Here is a 27,009-nt window from a genome sequence, read left to right on the forward strand (position 1 = left end):
GGAATTTCTCCTATTCAGAGAACATGTTGGCTATCTGAATTGTCCAACTTAGAGTGAGAATCTTCAATATAATAATACAATATCTTAGGAAATCTCTCTCCAAACAGCGGGTTTTGCAAATCTTTTGAAAAGATTCCTGCTGCAGCCATTTCTAATAAAGCCACTGCTATTAAAGACTCTGGTCTGCCACAGTAGTAAGTCTTCATTCCAAATTAAATATGTTGCTTTCCATGTTTGGTTTTAGATAGCAATGAAAAATAGTGATGGTGTTTGTTCAGATACTCAGACTATCTCATAGCTAAATAAATGCATTTTGGTTTTATAATCAATACTGATGGCATTTCCAACAGTAACTATACTAAATCTTGAGAACGCTTCCAATAAAGTACAAGGGACGTCTGACTTTTCAGATGAAGATTTTAGAAATAAGAATTTCAGATTGTAATCGCTAAATTGAAATTCTCATCTTGGTTATATTAAGATAATGGTTCCTCTCTCAGCTCACAGAGATTCTGGTTTTCAGGAAACTGATAATTGGGACCAGTGTTTGAATTGTTCTATCACAGAAGTCCTTTGAAAACTAGGCAAGAAATCATTCCCAAGTGTTTTTAACGTAATTTCCATAGCTATCTTCCACAACGGTAACAACTGTCCATGATTTGAAGTTAGACCTCTTTTTTTGTCCCAGGACACTCACTTTTTGGCTGAGTTTTAAATAAACATTGAAAGCATTTTGATATTTCCAGTGTACCTGGCTTTTATGCAAACCTAACGTATGAAAGGTTAATTTATAGATGATATATGTTTGAAGATGGCTGTTGTTATTATAAAATAATTCATTTGGTTAACTAGCAAACATTTTGGCACACTTAATATATTTTCTTTCCCTGAGAGGTAAACAGCAGAAAAGTTTTATATAAGTTGAATTATTTATTGTAAAAAATATTATGAATTAATAATTCAATTTATGAATCTATTGACCAGAAATTGTAGATCTTAGATTAAGATTTAATACTTCGGTAGTTGTGCTGTTCTCCTTCATAAACAAGGACAGAGTTTCTGACCAAAGACCAGCAGGGCGTGTGCTCTGAACTGTGTCTGTTGTTTTTCTCTAGTGGCTGTTGATTGGTACTGAGTCAGTCATATTCTCTCAGTACCCTCTTGTGATAGAAAGTCAGGCAGGTTGACAGAGGCTGACATTACAGGCTGCCGCTGTCAGAGCAAATTAACCTGCAATGTTATGCAGTGAAATGAACTTTATACTAGGAGTCTAGAGACCCCAGGTTCTAGTCCCAGCTCTGCCACTGAGCTAAGCGACCTTGGCCAAGCCATAAACACTTGAGGTCCATAAAAAGAAATCAGTTGGATGATCTCTAGTGGCTCTTCTTGGTCTAAAATTATGCTCTGCTAGATGAAACAGCATGTTCTTTTACTCACCCCATGTCCTAGCCAATTAAACCATGGTATTTGTACTCAGAAAAATAATTTTATTTCTGTTCTGAGATTGCATAAGCAGCTTCTCACCTCCAAACCAGCAAATCTCAGGCAGTGGGAAGAGACAGAGGAGGAGCTCACTCCTGCAGAGGGATGTATAAAAATCCTATGGGAGCAGAGCCCCATGCCAGATTGGGAGATTCACACCCACTTGACTCTCAGTGTGAGGCAGTGACAAGGGCCAGTATATTTTGTTCCTGTGGAGGGTGAAGCTGGAAGATGGATTAAGAAGCTCTTTTTAAGAAAATAGCCACACTTCCAAGTTTTATGTTACTCTTCACACCTGCTGTTGCTGTTGTTTGGAGTTTAAGTTCAAGAGCTCATAGCTACCTTTAGTGTTCTAGAAGTCATAACCTCTGGATTCATGTCTTTCGCAGAAACAACAAAGTGATTCTGTTTGCTTTTCCCACCCCTCCGGTTAACTTTGTTGCTTTTTGATCCTTCAAGTCATGAGAGAACATTAGCAGTCAGTTTAATTTTCCCAGATAGGAAATTAACCAAAAATTAGTTTAGCAGCAATGATAAAACCCACTGAGTCATTATACAATTTTTGCCTTTCATAGATCATAAACACCCCAATTGAGGATAATTTACTATCCCTGGGAAATCTAAACATATCAAATAATGTTTCAGAGCAAGATATCGAACCCAGTTTTATAGGCAGACATCCTTCTCCTTTCCAACAGCACAGCAGCATCCTCCTCCCCTCTATCAACCTCTCTTTTCACACAGAAAATCAAACCTGTTCCCCAAGCAGATGCATTTCTGCTTTTCAAACTGGAATCTCTGAATGCTTCAGGGTATATGTAGATATGCAAGAGAGACACAGAGGGAGGAAGTCATCCATGAAGCATCTTATGGAGGTTAACTCAGATACTTGATTAAACATTTAACCAGTTAAAAGCTTCTGTTGGCCAGGCATAGTGGTTCACGCCTGTAATCCCAGCACTTTGGGAGGCTGAGGCAGGTGGATCACCTGAGGTCAGGATTCAAGATCAGCTTGACCAACAAAGTGAAACCCCATCTCTACTAAAAATACAAAAATTAGCCAGGTGTGGTGGCAGGCACCTGTAGTCCAAGCTACACGGGAGTCTGAGACAGGAGAATTGCTTGAACCCAGGAGGCAAAGCTTGCAGTGAGCTGAGATTGTGCCACTGCACTGCAGCCTGGGTGACAAAGTGAGACTCCATCTAAAAAAAAAAAAAAAAAAAAGCTTCTGTCACTTGCACACAGAAGCAAAAGTGTGAGAACCTCATGCTTCTTTTAATTGGGGCATTTAGCCCATTTACATTTAAGGCTAATATTGTTATGTGTGAATTTGATCCTGTCATTATGATGCTAGCTGGTTGTTTTGCCTGTTAGTTGATGCAGTTTCTTCATAGTGTCCATGGTCTTTACAATTTGGCATGTTTTTGTAGTGGCTGGCACCAGTTGTTCCTTTCCATGTTTAGTGCTTCCTTCAGGAGCTCTTGTAAGGCAGGCCTGGTGGTGACAAAATCTCTCAGCATTTGCTTGTCTGTAAAGGATTTTATTTCTCCTTTGCTTATGAAGCTTAGTTTGGCTGGCTTTCCATTTGGTTGGTAAATATTCGTCCATCCCTTTATTTTGAGCTTATGTGTGTCTTTGCATGTGAAATGGGTCTCCTGAATACAGCACACTGATGGATCTTGACTCTTTATCCAATTTGCAATCTGTGTCTGAGAACCTCATGCTTCCTGATGACTAGTCTCACACATTTATTCTTGAAAGCCTAGAGGAAAGAGCATCGTTATACATTGTGGCTAATAGGAAAAATTAGCTCCTATTGCTCTGAGAAGAGATTACACTAGTACCATTAGCCAATGTGATCCTCTAGAGTGGCACTGAACAAGGGGCCTGTTTTGGTGCAACCCAGGAGCCAAGAATGGCTAGCCAAGAATGCTTTTAAAGGATTGGAAACAAGAAGAATATATGGCAGAGATGTATATGACCCACAAAGCCTAAAATATTTACTCTCTGATCCCTTTACAGGGAAATTTGTCAACCCCTGCTCTAGAGGGATTTCTCACTGAAGCCTGAACACCTGCTACTTTAAAAAATAAGTTAATCATCTTGCTGGTGGTTTGTGCTGCTTCTCATGCATATGTGAATACACACACATAAACACAAACACATACACACATACCACACAAATCTCTAAATTAACCTGACTTCTTACCACAGTTCCTAATCCCATGACAGTGAACTGTCCCCTTGAACAATAACAAAAATTCTAGTCTTCTCTGATTCAGTGTTCTTGACTTAAATTTACATTTCATATTTGTTTAATTTTTAATTATAGGAATGTATAAATTATCTTTTCATTGGGGAATATATGTTACTGGTTGAAACAGGAAGTTTGTGAAGTATGAACATAAACCTGGTGAAAATTCTTAAGCAAATGAGGAAATATTCAAACAACCTGAAATGATGGAAGGTGGTGACAGCCTGGAATTTCTCTGAGACTCTCCACAAGAGGAGGAATGAATTCCACCCAAGGTAGAGTGGCAATGAAAAGATCACAGGATGGGCTGGGCACAGTGGTTCATGCCTGTAATCCCAGCACTTTGGGAAGCCAAGGTGGATGGATCACCTGAGGTCAGGAGTTCAAGACCAGCCTGGACAACATGATGAAACCCCGTCTCTACTACTAGATAAAAATTAGCCCAACACGATGGCACACACCTGTAATCCCAGCTACTGGAGGCGGGGGGGAGCTGAGGCAGGCGAATCACTTGAACCCAGGAAGTAGAGGTTGCACTGAGCCAAGATCTCACCACTGCTCTCCAGCCTGGGTGACAGAGCAAGACTCCACCTCAAAAAGAAAAAAAATCACAGAATGTACACAGAGGTGTATTTAAAATATAAGTTTTATTGTAGAGATGCAAATGAGTATAAATGTTGGTATCGCTTATCTGTGAGAACCCTAGGCCCTAATTACTTGAAACCTTCACTCTTGAAATTTCATTTAAACGTCAGTCAATACAGCAAAACGATAATAATAGGAAACCTCAGCACCTTACTTTCAGCAATGGACAGAACATCCAGATAGAAAACCAAGAAAGAAACATCAGAGTTAAACCACACTGTAGACAAAATGAACCTCACAGATGTTTACAGAACATTGCACCCAATTGCACAGAATATACATTCTTCTCATCAGCAAATGCAAGTTTCTCCAGGATAGGACATATGTTTTGCCACAAAACAAGTCCCAACACAATTTTTTGACAAAATTGAAATTATGTCAAGTCTTTTTTGTGACCACACAGAATAAAAGTAGAAATCAATAACGGGAGAAACTTTGGAAACTATACAAATACTTGGAGATTAAAAAATGTACTCCTAAACAACAAATGGGTCAAAAAAGGAAATTAAAATAGATTTCTTGAAACCAGAAAAATAGAAGCACAGCATACCAAAACCTATGGAACACAGCAAAAGCAGTTCTAAGAGGGAATAAATTCCTACATCAAAAAATTAAAAGGATCTCAAACTACCCATGGTTATGCCTCAAGGATCTTAAAAAAAAAAAAAAAAAAAAAAAAAAAACAATCTAAACCCAAAATTAGTAGAAGAAAAGAAGTAATGAAGATCGGAATAGAAATAACAAAATAGAGACTAAAAGAAAGACGAAAGATAACAAAACAGTTGGCTTTTTGAAAAGATAAACAAAATCACCTACAATTCCAACACTTTGGGAGGCCAAGGCAGGAGGGTCGCTTGAGGACAGGAGTTTGAGATCAACCTGGTCAACAGAAACCATATTTCTACAAAAATTTTTAAAAATTGTAAGATAAATTAGCCAGGCATAGTGGTGCATGCCTGTAGCTCTAACTACTTAGAGGTAAAGGCAGGGGGATAGCTTGAGCCTAGAATTTCAAGGTTGCAGTGAGCTATGATCACACCACTGCACACCAGTCTAGCACTCCAGCCTGGGTGACAGAGCAAGATGCTGTCCCAAAAAAACCAAAAGCATAAACAAGATCAACAAACCTCTACTTAGACTAAAATTTTCAAAAGTTTCAAATCAGAGATGAAAAAGAAAACATAACTGATACCACAGTAATAACAGACTATTACGAACAAGTATATACCAACAAAATAGAAAATGTAGAAGAACTGGATAAATTCCTAGACATGTACAACCTATCAAAATTGAATCATGAATAAATAGAAAATCTGAACAAACTAATAATGAGAAATTAGGTTGAATCAATAGTCAAAAGTGTCCCGTCAAAGAAAAACCTAGGACCTGATGCATTTACTGCAGAATTCTATCAAACATTTAAAGAAAAACTAATAGCAATCCTTTTCAGGCTATTCCAAAAAAAGAAAAACGAAAAAAAAAAAACACAAAAGAAGTAGTTCTTCCAAACCCAACCTGAGTCCAGCATCATCCTGATACTAAAACCAGATAAGGACATACACAAAAATCTGTGGGCCAATATGCCTATAAACATAGCTATAAAAATCTTCAACAAAATAAGACCAATCAAAATTCAACAGCACATTAAAAAGATCATTCACTATGACCAAGTGGAATTTATTCCAGGAATGCAAGAGCGGTTCAACATATACAAATCAATAAATGTGATACATCACATTAACAGAATCGAGGTGAAAAAACATACAATTATTTCAATCAACACAGAAAAAACTTTGATAAAATTCAAGATCCTTTCATGATGAAAATTCTCAACAAATTGTATATAGAAGGAACATACCTCAAAACAATAAAGGCCATATACGACAAACCCACAGCTAACGTATTGAACAGGGAAAAACTGAAAGCTTTTCCTGTAAAATCTGAAACAAGACAAGGATTCTCACTTCCACCACTTCTATTCAGTGCAGTACTGGAAGTTCTAGGCAGAAGTAAGTACGAGAAATAAAGGGCATCCAAGTTGGAAAGGAGAAAGTCAAATTGTCCCTGTTTGCAGATGACATGATTGTATACATAGAAAGTCCTAAAGACTCCTAAAAAAAAAAAAAAAAAAACGGTTAGAACTAATAAACACATTCAGTAAAGTTGTAGGATACAAAATCAGCATACATAAATCAGTAGTGTTTCTATACACCAATATTATCTGAATATTCAAGAAAGCAATTCCATTTACAAAAGCTACCAAATAAATAAAAAACCTAAGAAATTTAACCAAGGAGGTGAAAAATCCTTACAAAGAAAACTATGAAACATTGATGAAATAAATTGGAGGAGGACACAAACAAATGAAAAGATATTTCCTGTTCATGGGTTGAAATAATTAACATTGTAAAAATGTCCATACTACCCAAAGTGATCTACAAATTCAATATAATCCTTATGAAAATACCGGTGACATTCTTCACAGAAATAGAAAAAACCATCCTAAAATGTATATGGAATAAGAGAAGACTCCAAATAGCCAAACCAATCTTGAGTAAAAAGAACAAAGCTAGAGGCATCACACTACCTGACTTCAAAGTATACTACAAAGCTGTATAACCAAAAGAGCATGGCACTTGCATAAAAACAAACACACAGACAGATGAAACAGAATAAAAAACCCAGAAATCACACACTTATAGCCAACTGATTTTCAACAAAGTTACCAAGAATGCATATTGTGGAAAGAACAGTCTCTTCAATAAATGGTGTTGGAAAAATGATAACCACATGCAGAAAAAGGAAACTAGACCCCTATTTCTCATCAATGACAAAAATCAACTCAAAGTGGATGAAACACTTAAATGTAATACCTGAAACTATAAAACTACTAGAAGAAAACATTGGGGAAATGCTTTATAACATTGGTCTGGACAAAGATTTTTGGGATAAGACCTCAGAGGCTCAGGCAGCAAAAGCAAAGATAGACAAATGGGATTACATCAGACTAAAAAGCTTCTGCACAACAAAGGAAATAATCAACAAAGAGACAACCTGCAGAACGGGAGAAAATGTTTTCAAAATATGTCTCTGACAATCAAGAGCTTAATATCCGGAATATGTAAGGAACTCAATTTAGTAACAACAACAAAAAAAAGGACGTGATTTTAAAACAGGCAAAGGACTTGAATAGACATTTCTCAGAAAACATACAAATGACCAACAGGTACATGAAAAATATTCCACATCACTAATTATCAGGGAAATGCAAATCAAAACCACAATGAGATATCATTTCACCCCAATTAGAATGGATATTATCAAAAAGACTAACAATGGCTAGAATGGATGTGGAGAAAAGGGGATGCTTTTACACCATCGGTGGAAATGTAAATTGATATAGCCATTATGGAAAAGAGTAGAGAGATTCCTCAAAAAACTAAGAACTACCAGTTCTTAAGATCCAGCATTTCTACTATGATGAATCAAAAGGAAATGAAATCAGCATGTCAAAAAGATACCTGCATTTGCATGTTTATTGCAGCATTGTTCACATTAGCCAAAATCTGGAATCAGCCTATCAACAATTGAATGCATAATGAAAATGTGGTATATATACACAATAGAATACTACTCAGTCATAAAAAAGAATAAAATCGTGTAATTTGTGGCAACATGGATGAACCTGGAGGACATTATGTTAAGTGAAATAAGTCAGGCATAAAAAGACAAACACTGCATGATCTCATTCATTTTTATCTAAAAAAGCTGATCTCAGAAGTAGAGTAGAAAAGTGGTTACCAGAGACAGGGGAGGGAAAAGGAGAGGGGATGGTGGGGAGAGATTGGTCAATGGTTACAAAATTGCCCATTGATCGTTTTAACAGATCATTGTTACTTTTTTTTTGGTAGCACCATTATCAAGATATAATTCACATACTGTATACCATTCGCCCACTTAAAGTGTGCAATTCAGTGGTTTTTAGTTAGATGGGAGGAATACGTTCTGTGTTCTATAGCACAGTAGGGTGACTATGGTAAACAATATTATAGTGTATATTTCAAAATAACTGGAAGAGAGGATTCTGAATATTCTCACCACAAAGAAATGATCAATGAGATGATGGATATGCTGAATATCATGGTTTGATCATTATACAATGTATACATGTATTGAAACATCACATGGGGCCCCATTAATATGTACAATTATGTGTCAATTACAAATAGTTTTTTAAAAAGTCAATCATACAAATGCCAAAGTTAAGCTGAGTCAACAGAACTAGCAGTGAACTATACAGTGAATAGCACTAACAGAGATTTTCTCAAAACTACTTATGAGATCATTTTGGAAATCCTTGGAAAGAGGAAACTCAAATAATAGGAGAAATTTTGATGATGCTCTCCATTGTAGACATATTTGACTAAATTGTCAGTCAAAAGAGGCAGGTTAATTTAGAAAGGTGTCCTTATCAAACAAGATCATCCTGTGATACACATTGCTATACTCAAAAGACAAGCATGAACCTCTGAGAAACTGTATTAGCATGGTAACTTACAGATTGATAAAAGCCCAAATGTTAATGATTTGACCTCTTGATAATTGTTCCATTTTTTTGGTAGCATCCTTATCAAGATATAATTCACATATGATATAATTTGCCCACTCAAAGTGTGTAATTCAATGGTTTTTAGTATATTCGCAGAGTTGGGCCACCATCAGCACAGTCTGTTTTAGAATTGAAATTCCTGTGTCTTTCTGTATTTGCCTGTTCTGGACATTTCACATAAGTGGAGTCATGTAATATCTTTTGTGATCTTTTGTGACTTCTTTCACTTTGTACATTTTCAGGTTTCATTTGTGTCATAGCATATATCAATACTTCATTCCATTCTATGGCCAAATATTAGGTTGGTGCAAAAGTAATTGTGGGTTTTTCCATAATATTTCATTGTTTGGATTTTTAAACTATTTTTTATTTATTTTTTTTTATTTATTTATTTTTTATTTATTTATGAGACAGGGTCTCTGTTGCCCAGGCTGGAGTGCAGTGACCTGATGACAGCTCACTGCAGCCTCGACTTCCCAAGGCTCAGGTGATCCTCCTATCTCAGCCTCCTAAGTACCTGGGACTACAGGTGCACGCCACCACACCATGCTAATTTTAAGGAATGGCCAAACCGTTTGCCAATGTGGTTGCACAATTTTACATTCCCATTAGCAGTGTATGAGTTTCTCCATGTCCTCACCAACACTTGTTACTGTGTTTGTTTTTTTATTATAGTCATTCTCATGGGTGTGAAGTGGTACCTCACTATGGCTTTGATTTGCATTTCCCTAATGACTAATGATATTAAGCATCTTTTCATATGCTTATTGGTCATTTGCATTTCTTCTTTGGAGAAATATTTATTTAGTTCTTTTACCCACCTTTCACTTGTACAGATGTTTGATCCCTGTATGCCTATCAAATTGTAGAAACATGACTGAATACATATTTATTGGCTGAACAGATGACAGAATAAATCAGTATATTAAAAGTTGATGCTGACCGGATGCGGTGGCTCACGCCTGTAATCCCAGCACTTTGGTAGGCCAAGGGGGGCGGATCATGAGGTCAGGAGTTTGAGACCAGCCTGGACAACATGGTGAAACTCCGTCTCTACTAAAAATACAAAAGAATTAGCCAGGCGTGGAGGCACATGCCTGTAATCCCAGCTACACGGGAGGCTAAGGCAGAAGAATAGCTTGAACTCGGGAAGTGGAGGTTGCAGTGAGCCGGGATCGTGCCATTGCACTCCAGCCTCAGTGACAGTGCGAGACTGTCTCAAAACAAAAAAAGGGACTGGCTGGGACAGAAGAGGGTTGCTAACTGAGTTGCTTATTCTCCTCTTGAAAAACAGTTAAATAGTAAGAGATACTGACAAGGTAAAAACAAATCCAAACTGAATAAAGTGAATAAATTCACCATTCAACTAACAGGGTTTTCAAAAGTGGCTTATTTGTCAGAATTTTTTCAAGTTTAGACACTTAATCAACAACTCGGAAGGTTTTTGTTGCCGGTGTAAGATCACTCTGCAGGGAAAACAAAATTTGAGAGTTAGATGAAGACAGTAGGTCATAGGTCTGATCAGTTCTTTGGGATTTTAAATTCATATTCAGGCAACAAAAGCTTTAGTAATGTAAGAAAATTATAATATTTAAATAGTCTTCACACGTTAAAACCAGTTGTCTCATTAAAAATGTTTCCAGTCAAATAACACAGCCAGTGGTTCAGAGGCACTTTCCTTACCATAGACACAAGAGACCTAATCTCTCAGCAAGACATAATTATAAAACATCCTCCAAGAACCACATAAAACATTGCCACTTTATGGCATTCTGGATATTGCTCCTCAGATTAAAAATTGTTGCTAATATTGTGACATTTTGATAAAAAGGAGCCCTGTCTGAATGTGATAGAATGTCTTTGCTTTAGAATTGACCCAGTTGTTCAAAACTGACAAATTCAGTGAATTAACATCTCACGTGGAAGTCAATGAGATGGGAAATAAATATTTTTTTCTCATGGCTATTTAAAGTAATTTCAATTAAAATAATTGGGGTCTAATTTTCTGTCATGGTGATATCTATACAATTTAAATATTTTATACACTGAAGGAAGGAAGAATCCAGAATTTTCATATGTAAGGTAAAATAGAAGACTGAGAAGAGACTTTTTGCTGCACCCATGCCTCTAGGTCTCATAAGAAGTTTCACTCTAAGCAGCTTAGGCCACTTTGAGAAGTTCCAGTATTTGTGGTTTTGACTTCTCTGTCTCTTGCATGAATTAGAAATTAGAATTTACTAGATCGTCACAGCAGGTTCCTAGCAGGAAAGAGACCATGAAGCCGATATGAAAACATCTCATGTACCCCATAAATACATGCAATTACTATGTACCCTTAAATTTAAAAAATAACATGAATTAAGCTGGGAGCTTTGAATAGAATTAGCCTAGTGACTATTTACAGAAATAATTTTCAGAGGAAAATGCTGAGGCAACCAAGGATTTGCAGTTACAGGAAGCCAATGCAGAAAGTATTGGAAAGTAATTTTTTAAATGTATGTGTTTTGGGCTGGGCAAGGTGGCCACACCTGTAATCCTAGCACTTTGGAAGGCCAAGGCAGATGGATCACCTGAGGTCAGTTGTTCGAGACCAGCCTGACCAGCATGGAAAACCCCACCTCTACTAAAAATATACAAAAATTAGCTGGACGTGGTGGTGTGCACCTGTAATCTTAGCTACTCAGGAGGCTGAGGCACAAGAATCACTTGAACCCAGGAGGCGGAGGTTGCAGTGAGCCAAAATCGTACCATTGCCTTTCAGCCTGGGTGAAGGAGAGAGACACTGTCCCAAAGAAAAAAAGAATATATGTGTTTTTAACATTTCATCTTTATAAAAGTAAAATATTTTAATACATTATTTAACATACATAAGTATATTAAATACATATGCACTTAAGATGCATTATACGTATATACACAGATACACATAAACACATACATACACATTTTATCTTATCCTTAAAGAATAGCAGTATTTAATGTACTTTTAATCACAGAAAGTACAGCTGGCCCTGAAATAACATCCTTTTAATGTTAATGAGGGAAAAAAAACAAATCCTGCTTGCTGGGACCACTGTCTGTGTGGAGTTTGCACATGCTCCCCATGTCTGCCTAGGTTTTCTCTTGTCCTCCTGTTTCCTCCCATATCCCACAGCTGAGCACGTTAGGTGAGCTGGAATGTCTGTATGGTCCCAGTGTGAGTGAGTGACGGGGGTGGTGTGTGAGTGGCCCTGCCATGGGATGACATCCTGTCCAGGGCTGGTTCCTACCCAGCGCCCTGAGCTGCCAGGGTAGTCTCCAGCCACCCATGAGCCTGCACTGGAATCAGTGGGTTGGAAAAGGAATGAATGAGTGAATACAAACTGTTGTCAAATAAAAATTTGTAAATTAGACGATAATCATACAAATGCACGACACTGAACATTGCAGTACAAAAGCCCTTCTCAAGCCTGCCAGATCTGTCATTGCTTTTGAACTGTGTGGTGGTAGGAGGTGCTGCTTAAGATTTTCTGCTTCGTACACATTTATTTCTCAATTTAACCTACCCCCATTATGCCCACCATTTCTCATTAACGCACCAAAAACTGAGTAAATAATTATCTTACTTGTTTTTATTAACCTTTTTAAATATACGTATAGCTCACATTTATTTCAGTGTTTAATATTAGAAGTGTTTGGGGCCTTTAGTTAGAAGTTTGATGATGTTTTTGTGACCAGGAACATGCCATAAAAACTTCACTCTTGTTTTTATCAATTAGCCAGTGGTAAAACTGGTTTCTACATATGTTGTTTTGCTTAAAGTCACAGTTTGCAAGTTTATCAGTGACATCAAGGACTTACTGTATAATAATAAAAGCTACTACTTGTTGTTATAGGTCTTTTATATGATTGTATTTAATCGTTAGAGTGACACTATGAGGTGAGTACTATTATTATCAATATTTCTCATATGAGGAAACTAAGTCATATAGAGATTTGGTGGGTGATTGCTGATCCTGCTGTACTTTAGGAAATTTGGGAGCAGCTGAAAAATTCTAAATCACCTAAGCTTCTGGCCAAGGTCCATTATAAGAATACAGGAATGGAATGACACCTTAGTATCAGTTATGGGTCATAGGAGTCTCCTGAAAGTCTGTGTTTTGCTCCCTTTAGGTATATCATGATTGGAGATAAAGAATGCGAATTTCACAAGAACTTTCGCCTTATCCTTCACACAAAATTGGCAAATCCTCACTACAAGCCGGAATTACAAGCTCAGACAACTCTCCTCAATTTCACAGTCACAGAAGATGGTCTAGAAGCCCAGCTGCTGGCAGAGGTTGTCAGTATTGAGAGGCCAGATTTGGAGAAACTTAAGGTAAAAATGTTTACGTCACCACCAACACTTATTCGGCACTTGCTTTGCACAGATCGTAGTGCTAGACACAGAAGTATAAAATAGGATTCTTGCCCACTAGCATCTTGCAATCTAATTGGGAAAAATAAGTATACATGTTAAAAGTTAAACAATTCAAAGTTGCTCTTCATAAATGCTAGATTGTTACGGTTATACCACAAGTAGGAGATAGGGTGGCTCTGGATCTTGTCTGACAGCAAACAAAGAGGCATACGAGTCATGTAAAATAGAGGTATGCCCAGGTAGGTTGGAATGTAATCGACTAATTTAGCCTGGGCTAAAGAATGAAAAAGAGGTGTAATGAAGAAAACTTGGAAAAATTAAGGACCTGGTAGCTAGTTATGACTAGTATTCCAAGGGACATTTGTGGCCCTAAGTATATTAAGAAACAATGCTGAAAATAATGAAATTTAGTGTTGTATACAGAAAACAAAACAACATAACCTTAAAATGTAGAAGAAAGGCAATAATAAAGATAAAATCAGAAAATGGAGAAACAGAAAAGATTAACAAAATAAACAAGCTAGTTCTTTGGCAAGAAGGGGTGATGAAGTAATATAGTACATATACCTCCATAAGGACTAGTGAAGAATAAAAGATAAAAGGCAAGTAAAAGAAGACAAAGGCACATAACTACACACAGAGGTTGTAAACTATAAAGGAATGCTGTGCTCAGCTTTCTTTTTTCCTTTTTTTTTTTTTTTTTTTTGAGAGGGAGTCTCGCTCTGTCGCCAAGCCTGGAGTGCAGTGACATGGTCTTGGCTCACTGCAACCTCCACCTCCCGGGTTCAAGCAATTCTTCTGCTCGGCGTCCCGAGTAGCTGGGACTACAGGCATGCACCACCACACCCAGCTAATCTTTGTATTTTGGGTAGTGATGGGGTTTCACCATATTTGCCAGGCTGGTCTCAAACTCCTGACCTCGTGATCCTCGTGCCTCAGCCTCCCAAAGTGCTGGGATTACAGGCATGAGCCACCATGCCTGGTCATGCTGTGCCCAGCTTTCTAACAATAAATTTGAATATTGAAATGGTGATGTGAAAATTAAAAAGAATTTACATGCTAACCTGGGCAAATTTGGCAATAGTGTGTCTCAAAAATTTAAATGAGATATATTAAGAATTAAAACAAGGATTTATATTTCAGATGTTAGAGATTCATGGCCTACATTTTGGAACTTGAAAGGATTTCTTCCCACAGATGAACAACATTATTCATATTTTGAAAAACTAAGCTAGAATACTTTTTCTTAGTACAAATCAGGAGTCTGCAAACTGTGGCTCCCATGCCTAATTTGGCCCGTCACCTCTTTTTGTTAATAAAGTTTATTGAAACACAGCCATCGCCAAACACAGTGGCTCACACCTGTAATACAACACTTTGGAAAGCTGAGGCTGGATCACTTGAGGCCAAGAGTTTGAGACCAGCCTGGCCAACATGGCAAAACCCCATCTCTACTAAAAATACAAAAAATTACCCATGTGTGGTGGTGCACCACTGTAGCCCCAGCTACTGGGGAGGCTGAGTCACAAGAACCACTTGAACCCAGGGGCAGAGGTTGCAGTGTGCGGGGATAGTGCCACTACACTCCAGCCTGGAGGACAGAGCAAGACTGTCCCAAACAAAAACAAAAGCAAACAAAAAATTGACTTGTTCATATATTTACATATTTTCTGTGACTGCTTTTGCACTATGATGGCAGAGTGGGGTAGTTGCAACAGATACCTTATGGCCTACAAAGCCAAAAGTATTTACTATCTGGCCCTTTCCAGAAAAAGATTGCCACCCTGGTATAAATCAGTGATTCTCAAACTGGGGGTCCTGGAGCAGCAGCATCACTATCAGCTGGTGCTGATACAAATACGCTTTAAATGCAAATTATCTGGCCACAGCCCAGATCCCACTAAATGAGAAACTCTGGTTGGGGGTCCAGCAATCATGTTTTACTAAGCCGTGCAAGAAATTCTGGTCCATGCTTACACTCTTTGTGAGGCTGCTTTACTTGGATTTGCCACTGCAGCAGTTGCCATGTAGGCAAAGACAGCTGTGAGATCAAGGCTGGGTATGAATGGACATGGTTCCCTGAGGCCTCCTTACAAATGTGCTACATTCAGTGGAACTGCAACATGCCAGGAGTGGGTCATCCACCAAGTCAGAATTCAAAGGAGCAGTGGCTTGCTGCCTTGTGCACTAATTGCCAGGCTGGATCAGGGACCATGTCTGTAATCAAGGCACCACCAGACCATATAAGAAAATAGTATTTTTTTTTCTGTTAGCATAAAAAAGTTGCAGGAGTTCTTGTGTTCTGAATGTCAGATTCTTATTGGATCTATGACTTACAAAAATTTTCTCCCATTCTGTGGGTTGTCTTTTCACTTTCTTGTTAGTGTCCTTTGAAGCACAAAAGTTTTTAATTTTGGTAATGTTCAATTTATCTATTTTTTCTTGCTTGTGTTTTGGTATCATATCTAAGAAATCATTAACTGACAGTTCATGAAGATGTATGTTTTCTCTTAGGAGCTGTGTAATTTTAGTGCTTACATTTAGCTCCGTTGTACATTTTGAGTTAATTTTTGTACATGGTGTGAGGTAGGGGTACACCTTCATTCTTTTGCATGTGGATATCTAGTTGTCCCAGCACCATTTGTTGAAAAGACCATATTTTCTCCCTTAAATTGCCTTTGATCCTTGTTAAACATCCGTTGGCCATATTTCTGTGGATCTGTTCATATTTCTGGGTTCTCTGTTTCATTCCATTGATCTGTTTGTCTATCCTTTCATCAATATCACACCACCTTGATTACTGTAGCTTGATAGTCTGGAAGCCAAGTAGTGTCAATTCTCTGACTTTGTTTTTCTGTATATTTTTGATGATTCTGGATCTTATGCTTTTTAATATAAACTTTAGAATCAAATTTTCAATATCTACAAAATAATGTACAGGTATTTTGAATAATATTGTGCTGAATTTCAGAAAGGAATAATGAATGGCTTAACAATATTGAGACTTCCTATTCATAAACATGCAATATCTCTCCATTGTTTAGATCTTTGATTTCTTTCATCAGAGTTTTTTACTCCTCCAGACAGATCTTCAACATACTTTGTGAAATCTGTACCTAAGTGTTTCAGTTTTTTGGTACTAATGTGAATGGCATTGTGTTTTAAATTTCAAATTCCAATTGTTCAAAGCTGGTGTATAGAAGAGCAATGGCTTTTGTATATTAATCTGCATCCTGCAAATGTGCTCTACCTGCTTATTGGTTGCAAGAGGCCTTATGTTCATACTTTGGGATTTTCCACATAGATTATCATGTCATGCGTGAACAAAGACAATTTTTTGTTTCTTCCTTCCCATTCTGTATACCTTTTATTTCCTTTTCTTGTCTTACTGTATTAGTTAGCACTTCTAGTACAACACTGAATAGGAGTGGAACCTTGCCTCATTCCTGATCTTAGGGAAAAAACTTCTAGCTTCTCACCATTAAGTACAATGTTAGCTATGATTCTCTTCTTTTAGATGTTCTTTATCAAGAAAGTTCCCCTCTATTTCTAATTTGCTGAGAGTTTTTATCATTAAATTACTGTTAAATTTTATCAAATGTTTTTTCTATATTGATTGATATGACTACATTTTTTCTTCTTTAGCTTGTTATAGATCATTACTTCACTTTTGAACCAGACTTGCATACCTGGAATAAATCCCACTTGGTCGTGGTGTTTCGTTATTTTTGCACATTGTTGGATTTGATTTGCTAATTTTTTGAGGATGTTCACATCTATGCTCATCAGAGATACTGGTCTGTAGTTTTTTTGTTTTTTCCTGTAGTGGGTTTATCTGGTTTTGGTCTTAGAGTAATGCTTGCCTTATAGAATGAGATAGGAAGTGTTCTTTCTGCTTCTGTTTTCTAGAAAAATATTGTAGAGAATTGATACTATTTCCCCCTTAACTCTTTTCTTCCAGTGGAATCATCTGGACCTGGTGGTTTCTGTTTTGAAAGATTATAAATTCATTTAATGCATATAGGCCTTTTCAGATTATGTATGTGTTTTTGGTAGGTTCTGCCCTCCAAAGTATCAATTCACTTCATCTAAGTTATCAAATTTGTAAGCATGTAATGGTTTATAAGATTCTTTTATTATCCTTTAATGTTCATGGAATTGGTATTTATGCCCCTCTTTCATTTCTCATACCAATAATTGGTGCTGCCTCTTGTCTCTTGGCTAGCCTGGCTAGAGAATTATACATTCTGTTGATTCTTTCAAATAATCAGCTTTGGATTTTATTGATTTTCTGGTTAAAATATTACTGACTTCTGCTCTGATTTTTATTATGTATTCATAAGCTTGCTTTAGATTTACATTGCTCCTTTATTTAATTTTCTAAGGTAAAAGCTTAGATAAATACCTTTGGGTTTTCTTCTGTACTTTTCTAATATATGCATTCAATGCTATAAATTTCCCTTTAACCACTGCTTTTTCTGCATCTCACAAATTTTGATATGTTGTATTTTTGTTTGCATTTCTTTCAAAATATTTTTAAGTTTCTCTTGAAACTTCTTTGACCCATGTGTTATTTTAAAGTGTGTCGTTTAATCTCCAAATATTTTTGAATTTTAAGCTTTCCGTTACTGATTTCTTATTTAATTTTGTTGTGGTCTGGAACATACTTTGTATGATTTCTATTCTTTTAAGCCTTTTTGGTGTGTTATTTGGTTCATCTTCGTGAATGTTCCATGTGAGCTTGAGAAAAATGTATATTCTTCTGTAGGTGGATAAAGTAGTCAGTGACATTCAATCCAGATGATTGATGATGTTGCACAGTTCAGCTACATCCTTGCTGATTTTTTGCCTGCTGGATCTGTCAGTTATGATATAAGGGTTTTGAATTGTCCAGCTATAATTGTGGCCTTGTTTATTTCTCCTTGCAACTCTTAGTTTTTACCTTGTGTATTTTGACACTCTGTTATTAGGTGCATACACATTAAAGATTGTTATGCTTTCATGGAGAGTAGACCCCTTTATTATGTAATGCACTTCTTTGTTCTCAATAATTTTTCTTATTCTGATAACTACTTTGTCTTAAATTAGTATAACCACCCCAACTCTCTTTTGATTAGTGTCAGCATGATATATCTTTCTCCATCTCTCTCTCTCTCACCTTTTAATTTTTATATTTAAAGTGGATTTTATAGACAGTAGATAGTTAGGTCTTGTTTTTTATCCACTATGTCAATATAATTCACATTTAAAGAGATTGTTGCTGTAATTACATCAATATCTACCATATTTTATTGGTTTTTATTCATTATACTTGTTTCTCACTAGTTTTTTTTGTCTTTTTCTCTTTTTCTGCCATCTTTGGTTTTAAATGAGCACTTTCTATGATTCCAGTGTCTCTTCTGTCTTAGCTGTATATATTGCATGCTCACGCTCACGCACTCTTTCTCTATATATGTATATATTGCTGTAATATTTATATAATACAATATAAATATATGTATTTTGTATTTGTAATATTTTTCTTTTCCTCTTCTTCTGCCTCCTTTGGTTTTAATTAAGCATTTTATATGATTCTAGTGTATCTTCTCTTAACAAAATATATTGCTATATATAAGTACAATATAAATTGTATTTCTTTTTAAAAAAATTGTTAGTGGTTACCTTAGCATTTGCAGTATACATTTACAACTAATCTAACTCAATTTTCTTTTTTTTCTTTCTTCTTTTTCCCTGAGATGAAGTTTTGCTCTTGTTGCCCCGGCTGGAGTGCAATGGCACAATCTCAGCTCACTGCAACCTCTGCCTCCCCGGTTCAAACAATTCTCCTGCGTCAGCCTCCCGAGTAGCTGGGATTACAGGCATGTACCACCATGCCCAGCTAATTTTGTATTTTCAGTAGAGATGGTTTTTCGCCATGTTGGTCAGGCTAGTCTCAAACTCCTGACCTCAGGTGATCCACCCGTCTCAGCCTTCCAAAGTGCTGGGATTACAGGCATGAGCCACCGTGCCCAGCCTCTAACTCCATTTTCAAATAACACTACTGCCTCATTGGTAATGCAGGTAAAAAATACCGCATTACCAATGCAGGTAAAATGAGACTATTCTCATTTCCTTCCTCTCATCCTTTATAACATTGCTGTCATTCATTTCACTTCTCCATAAGTTATAATCACTGACTATATTGCTGTTATTACTGTTTTGAAAAGACAGCTCAATTAGTAAACTAACTTATTTTATTTTCATTTACTCCTTCTCTAGTACTCTTTCATTCTTTACATAGATGTGAATTTCTGACCTATGTCATTTTTCTTCTCTATGAAGAATTTTTGTTTTTAACATTTCTGGTAAGGCAGATCTACTAACAACAAAATCCCTCAGTCTTGTTTGTCTAAGAAAGCGTTTATTACTGCTTTACTTTTGAAGGATAATTTTACAAGATACAAAATTATTTGTTAATTTTTTTCCATAAAATTTTAAATATTTTACTCAACTCTCCTTTTTGCATAGTTTCTCAAGAGAAATTCCATGTAATTCTTATCCTTGTTCCTTCATAGGTAAGGTAATTTATTTCCTGTGGACTCCTTCAAGATTTTTTCGTTGTCTTTGATACGCAGTTTGAATATTAAATGCCTAGGAGTTGATTTTTTGGCATTTATCCTGCTTAATGTGCTATGGGTGTCCTGGATCTATGGTTTAGTATCTTTCATTAATTTTGAAGAATTTTTAGCTACCATTATTTCCAATCTTTCTTCTGCTCATTTTTTTCTTTCTTCTCCTTGTAAGCATCTCACAGTTCTTGGATATTCTTTCCTTTTTAATTTTTATTCTTTTTTTCTTTTCAAGTATCTACTGACATGTCTAAGCATACTGATTTTTGTCACTGTGTCTAATTTACTCATGAGCCCATCAAAAACATTCTTCGACCAGGCACAGTGGCTCATGTCTGTAATGCCAGCACTTTGGGAAGCCGAGGTGGGTGGATCACAAGGTCAGGAGATCAAGACCCAGCCAAGATTATGCCACTGCACTCCAGCCTGAGTGACAGAGTGAGACTCCGTCTCAAAAAAAAAAAAATTCTCCATTTTTGTTACATTGTTTTTTATTTCTAGCATTTCCTTTTTATTCATCGAGTTTCTATCTCTACTTATATTGCCCATGTGGTCTTTCATGGTGTTCACTTTTCCAGTAAAGCTCTTAGCACATTAAGTAGTTACTTTTAACTCCCAGTCTGATAATTCCAAAATTTCTGCCACATCTGAGTCTCGTGCTGAGGTTTGCGTTCTCTCTTCTGGTTTGTCTTTTGTTTTCTTTTGGTTTTGTTCTGTTTTTTGCTTTTTAGTACACCTTGTACTTGTTTGTTGAAAGCCAGACATGGTGTGTTAGATAATTGTCACAGAAGTAAATACCATTTTAGTGTGAGGTTTTATGTTTCTAGGGCTAGGAGTTAAGGCTGTGTTTCATGTTCATTGTAGCTGTTTGTATTGTAGACTTCAGTTTTATCTAGTGTCCTTGTTTTTGTCTCCTTTGTTGTCTTTAGGTTTCCCTAAAAACTGATTTGGCAAATCTCTCAGTTATAATCCACTGATATTATACTGGAGTCTGTCAATGTGTTGGTAAGGTATTATGGACGGGAAGCATTCTTTTATCTTATCATTAAATCTCAGGGTTTTTTAGGAGCCCTGAATCACTGGAATGTGACCTTCAGAAGAGTTACTTAGCCTTTTTTAAAGGACAGGAAGTCTGCCCTTCCCCAGAGATATGGTTTGGCTATGATATCACCCAAATCTCATCTTGACTTGTAGTTCCCATAATCCCCATATGTTGTGGCAGGGACCCAGTGGGAGGTAACTGAATCATGGGGTTGGTTTCCTCCATGCTGTTCTTGTGATAGTGAGTGAGTTCTCATGAGATCTGATGGTTTTATAAGGGGCTTTTCCCCTTTGCTGGGCACTTCTCTCTCCTGCTGCCAAGGAAAGAAGGACATGTTTGCTTCCCTTCCGCCATGATTATGTTTCCTGATGCCTCCCTAGCTATGTGGAACTATGAGTCAATTAAACCTCTTTTCTTTATAAATTACCCAGTCTCAGGAAATCCTTTATCGCAAATTGAGAACAGACTAATACATCCAGGTCATATTAGGCACTGACCAAGTAGTTTCCTTTGTGGGCAGGATTTTGTTAAGGAGAACAGAAAGCTCTGGACATATTTAAAATAATTACTTTGCCTCTGAGCTTATGCCATAATGGTTACTTTTCCTATCCTGAGCCCAGAGCGGGTGTAGATTTTATCTGACTTTCACTGTAAGAACCTGATGGCGTTTCCTGGAGGTAAAACTCAAAGAAGTGTAGAGACTCCAAAGACTGGGCCCCGCTGAAGTTTTAACTCAAGTTCTACCTTCAGCAATTAGCCAATTACCATGTCAGTGTTCCTGAGAAGTTGTGATTCTGTTTGCCTATTTTTAGGATGGCAATTTGCCCTGTGACCTCAGTTTTCCGATGCATGTAAGAAGAATTGTTGATGAGTGTTTTTCCTATTTTGAGAACAGAAACAAGACTTCTAAGCCTTTATACATCTGAGCAGAAACCAGAAGTTTCTGATGTTTTCTTAAACAGATTCTTCCTATGGTTCATGATGTTAAATTATTGTAAGTGTTTATACTCTGCGCCCTGGAGTGCAACTAGATCTTAACATACCTTCTGAAGTTTTTTAAAGAACTTCTAAAAATTATGATTGGTATGGTTTCAATGTTAAGGGTGTTTTATTATATACTGATTTCGTGAAATTTGTGATTAAGGAAACTCTGCTTTAAAAATAAGTACTTGTCCAGGCGCGGTGACTGACGCCTGCAATCCCAGCACTTTGGGAGGCCGAGGTGGGTGGATCATTTGAGTTCAGGAGTTCAAGACCAGCTTGACCAACATGGTGAAACCCCGTCTATACTAAAATACAAAAATATAGCTGGATGTGGTGGCAGGTGCCTGTAATCTCAGCTATTCAGGAGGCTGAGGCAGGAGAATCGCTTGAACCTGGGAGGCAGAGGTTGCAGTGAGCCAAGATTATACCACTGCACTCCAGCCTGGGTGACAGAGCGAGACTTCCTCTCAAAAAAAAAAAATAAATAAATAAAAAATAAATGTACTTAACCACCATTTTTCACACTTTTCTTGGTTTGTATTAGTTGGTATTGACAAAGCACCAAAATGATTTTAAGATTGAGCTCAAGTATCTGGAAGACGACCTCCTTTTGCGCCTTTCTGAAGCAGAGGGAAGCTTTCTGGATGACACCAAACTAGTAGAGAGCTTGGAGGCAACAAAGGCCACTGCGGCAGAGATAGAGCGCAAGGTAGGAAGGGCAGAGGATACCTGGCAGATTCTAATGGTCTGTTTGAATAAGACACATGGGGCGGGCAGTGTAATCAGACTTAGTAATTCCTCTAAGAGGACCACTGTGTGGAATTCAGGTGATTTAATAAGCTGCAACTGGACTGTGTGGGATTCTAAATGGAGATGGAGATGGTTGAATGTGTGCTTCTCCTAATTCCATAGAGATCTCATTCAAATCAGACACTGTCCAGCTACTATTTTTCCTGGGTGATCAAATGTAAAGAAAGTTGAGGCCTGCTGGCTTCTATGGCTGAAAATCTGAAAAGCCTTAGCATCCGGCTCTACCAAACTTATATCCTACAGCTTCTCTGCAGATTCTCCAAGCTGTTGGACATTTTAAAGAAATTCTTAGAGTGGAAGTTTTGTTTACTGGCCTGCCGTGGCAGGATACTGAGCAAATGATAGTCTCCTGCTATACTCAAATGCACTATTCACCCCTGGAAAAATGACATTTCCTAAAAGCCAGTAGAAATTTTTATGAAATAGGCTTCCTGCTAACGTCCAGCATGGGTCCCAATATGCCTTATGTGTGATGTGCACTTTGGGCTTTCACAAATGACCGTTAACCCTTAAAATTCCATCATTTCAGTGTGAATTAGACCCTTATTTGCTTTCTGGAATACCCTTATTACTAAGTAATCTAGTAATTACCCAGCAGAAGCTGTGTCACTACACATCCTATATATTTGTCTTAAATTAAGTGAGGAAATGGAATCCCAAATTTCTCCATCTTTTCAAGTAAGTGAATATTAGGCAGCTCCTAAGATGGTAAAGTTAGAACAATTAAGTAAATTAACTTAGCTTTGAAGTTAACTTCTAATTGTCTCTTAAAATGTGTCTTCCTGTCTTCTTCATATATCACCATGTAGTGACTTCCTTCTCTGCCCTACATTTTATTCCCTTTTATACACAAATATTATGAGTCAAGTCTGTAGAGAAGGTTGGGGAAAATACTGTATCCTGTGGGACCAGCGGTAGTCCTGGATAAAATAAATAGATATTTGAGCCTTGGGTAAAACTGAATATATTGGTTGATGGTGGTGGTGGTTTTTCTTTTTTAATTATCTCTCTGAATGTGCCCAGAGGCTAATACATAAAGATAAACTAAATGGAAATATATGGACATATGGATGATTCAGTGCAAAGTTAGAATTAGGCATGAGAGTCTTTATATTAAGGCTTTTTAGTAAGCATAGTTACCGGATATATTATTGACCTTGACTGCTTTTGTATGCCTTGTTGCCTAATAAAGTTATTGGCATTGAATTGACCCAGCAGACTTTTAAGAGCCATCCCTGGGAGGTGATATAGCTGGGTTATTAAGCCTTGAAAGAGAGAGAAGGAGCAGAAAGGTGACATTACTCAGAAACAAATTCTGTAGAACCGAAAACAAGTAGGTTTGTTTAATCTGTAACCTAGAAAACCACTAGAGTTATGTCCATTCTCACTGAAACTCAGTTTATTAAAAAATTATTTTAAAATATGAATGTAAACATTTTAGAAAAGCTCATGCACATGGATGCCATGCATGTTATCTATTTTAATACTCATAATTTTTCATTTCAGGTACGTCTTCCGTTCCTTGGATATGTGTAGAGAATATGAAGAGTAAATAAGTTACTTATTTTGTTTGATCCCACCATAGGTGATTGAAGCCAAAGAAAATGAAAGAAAAATCAACGAGGCCCGAGAATGTTACAGACCAGTGGCAGCAAGAGCATCTCTTCTTTATTTTGTTATTAATGACCTCCAAAAAATCAACCCCATCTACCAGTTCTCTTTGAAGGTAATGCTGAATAAGCTAAGAAATATGGAAAACTTTAGGAGTTCAATTTGTTTCTGGAAATTTGGAATTTATTTTATTAATAATAATAACTATTATTATTATTATTGAGACAGAGTCTCACTCTGTCGCCAGGCTGGAGTGCAGTGGCATGATCATTGCAGCCTCTGCCTCCCATGTTCAAGCAATTCTCATGCCTCAGTCACCTGAGTAGCTGGGACTACAGGAGTGCGCCACCACACCGGGCTAATTTTTGTATAATTAGTAGAGACAGGGTTTTGCCACGTTGCCCAGGCTGGTCTTGAACTCCTGGCCTCAAGTGATCCCCCCCTGCTTCGGCCTCCCAAAGTGCTGAGAGTACAGGTGTAAACCACTGCGCGTGGCCAGAATGTATTTTTAAGCAATCAGTGTATACCCAGTAAGGAGTCATGAGGATCTGGTTAACAAAATAACAAAAGCAAAATCCTCATTCTCAGGAATTTTCATTTATAATTTTCAGTAAGACTTTGAGGTAATTAAACTATGGATATGGTATCATATTATATTGGTGTATTGCTCCTGAGCAGACTCTTACTTTTTTTTTTTTTTTTTGAGATGGAGTCTCCCTTTGTTGCCCAGGCTGGAGGGCAGTGGTGCGATCTTGGCTCACTGCAAGCTCTGCCTCCTGGGTTCATGCCATTCTCCTGCCTCAACCTCTCTAGTAGCTGGGACTGCAGGCGCCCGCCACCATGCCTGGCTAATTTTTTTGTATTTTTAGTAGAGACGGAGTTTCACCATGTTAGCCGGGATGGTCTTGATCTCCTAACCTCGTGATCCACCCACCTCGGCCTCCCAAAGTGCTGGGATTACAGGTGTGAGCCACAGCGCCTGGCCAGCCAACTCTTAAATTTAAGAGAATTTTTCTTGAGGCTCCTATTTTGTCTTTGTGAAAATGTGTCTTGGAAAGAGAATGCTTATATTTCTTTGCTAAAGAAAGAAAAATAATAAGAACAACTATTTATTAAGTCACTATTACATGCAAGGCATTTTTATAGTTTGGCTCATTCTTTATCCCTGTTACATCTCAATAAAGAATATAATATCATCCCCATTAAAAAAATAAGGATGACATTTTCAGACTTTAAATACATTGCCCAATAAATTATATCTGTTATTGTTAAGAGCCAGCATTTCAACCTGTAACTGTTTCCAAAGCCCATGCTCCATACCTTGTATCATGCTGCTGCCTGCTGGGCAGTGCTCATTCATTCTGTTCATCTGTTCATCCATTTTTAGACAAATGTTTATTATGATCAATCATCATGTCAGATGTTTGTCACTTGAGTATATACTTTTGGAAAGAACATAAGGGTGGAGCTATATCTATATATAGATACATAAAGATATATATGTACACATAGATATAGTTCCACCTTTATGAACACACATCAGTTTATAAAAGTAGAAAGTACTGTAAGAGAGAATGATAGAGGTGGAGAGGCTGCTTTACTGGGGGCTCAGGGAAGGCCTCCCAGAGGAAGTAACATTTATTTCTGAAGGATAAGTAGGACTTAGCTATGTAAAGAGAGTTTGGAGAAAACAGGAATGTGTGAGATGAAAGAATTCAGGGATTCCAGGTAGTGAGTGAATTTCTGTGGTTGGAGGGTAATGAGCTAGGGGAAAGGTAGCAAGAAATGAATCTAGAGAGGTGGGAAAGACTTGATCACACAGAATTTTGTAGACCACTGTGTGTGGGATTTGGGGATTATATTCTGGGTGCAACAAGAAGCCATTGGAAGATTTCAAGCAGTTAACTGATGTGATGACAAAAGACTCAGAGATACATGAACAGACCTGAGATATGATTTGAACCTGGAATCATTGACTCTTGGAGATGGACTGGTTATGGGCAATAATAAAGAAGAAAGGATCGAGCATAACTAGCAGGTTTCCTAAGAGTACAGAACTAGTATGCAAAACTTTTAACAAGCACAGTGTGGTTGGAGTTTGAGAGTAACTGTGTATTAGGAGAAGGATAAAACTAAATCATCAGTGTCAGCTCAGTATTAGCCAAATTCCAAAACTACACTAAGGCATTACAATAAAAGAAAAATACTGGGCAGTCCCCCTTGGAAACATTGTTGGTAAACTCCTCCAGAAAATGCTGACAAATTGAATCCAGCCATATACAAAAAGCACAACATATTATGACCAAGTGGAATGTATGCCAAGAATCAAATTGGTTTAACATTCAAGAATCACGAAGTGTAATTAATCAATTAACAGAATAAAAGAAAAAAGCTCATATGGTCGTTTTAATTGATGCAAAGAACTTGAAAAATTTCAAGAAATTAGTTAAAAACAACAATAACCAACTCTCAACTAATGAATAGATGGTGACTTCTCAACATGATAAAATGCATCTAGAAAAAATCTACACCTAAGATGATACGTAATGTTGAAAATGAAATGCT

The 27,009-nt window shown here is 37.2% G+C and overlaps 1 protein-coding gene across 1 annotated transcript in view; it reads left to right on the plus strand.

Moving 5' to 3' along the window:
* Positions 1-27,009, plus strand: part of LOC105475674 (dynein axonemal heavy chain 11) — a 373,683-nt gene that overhangs the window by 302,751 nt on the left and 43,923 nt on the right. The window contains exons 66-68 of the mRNA XM_071094928.1: positions 13,143-13,347; positions 22,568-22,732; positions 24,419-24,559. Coding sequence (XP_070951029.1) covers positions 13,143-13,347; positions 22,568-22,732; positions 24,419-24,559 — 511 coding nt within the window. The remainder of the gene's footprint in view (positions 1-13,142; positions 13,348-22,567; positions 22,733-24,418; positions 24,560-27,009) is intronic.

Source organism: Macaca nemestrina, chromosome 4 (genome assembly GCF_043159975.1).
Source record: "Macaca nemestrina isolate mMacNem1 chromosome 4, mMacNem.hap1, whole genome shotgun sequence".
NCBI classification, from domain to species: domain Eukaryota; kingdom Metazoa; phylum Chordata; class Mammalia; order Primates; family Cercopithecidae; genus Macaca; species Macaca nemestrina.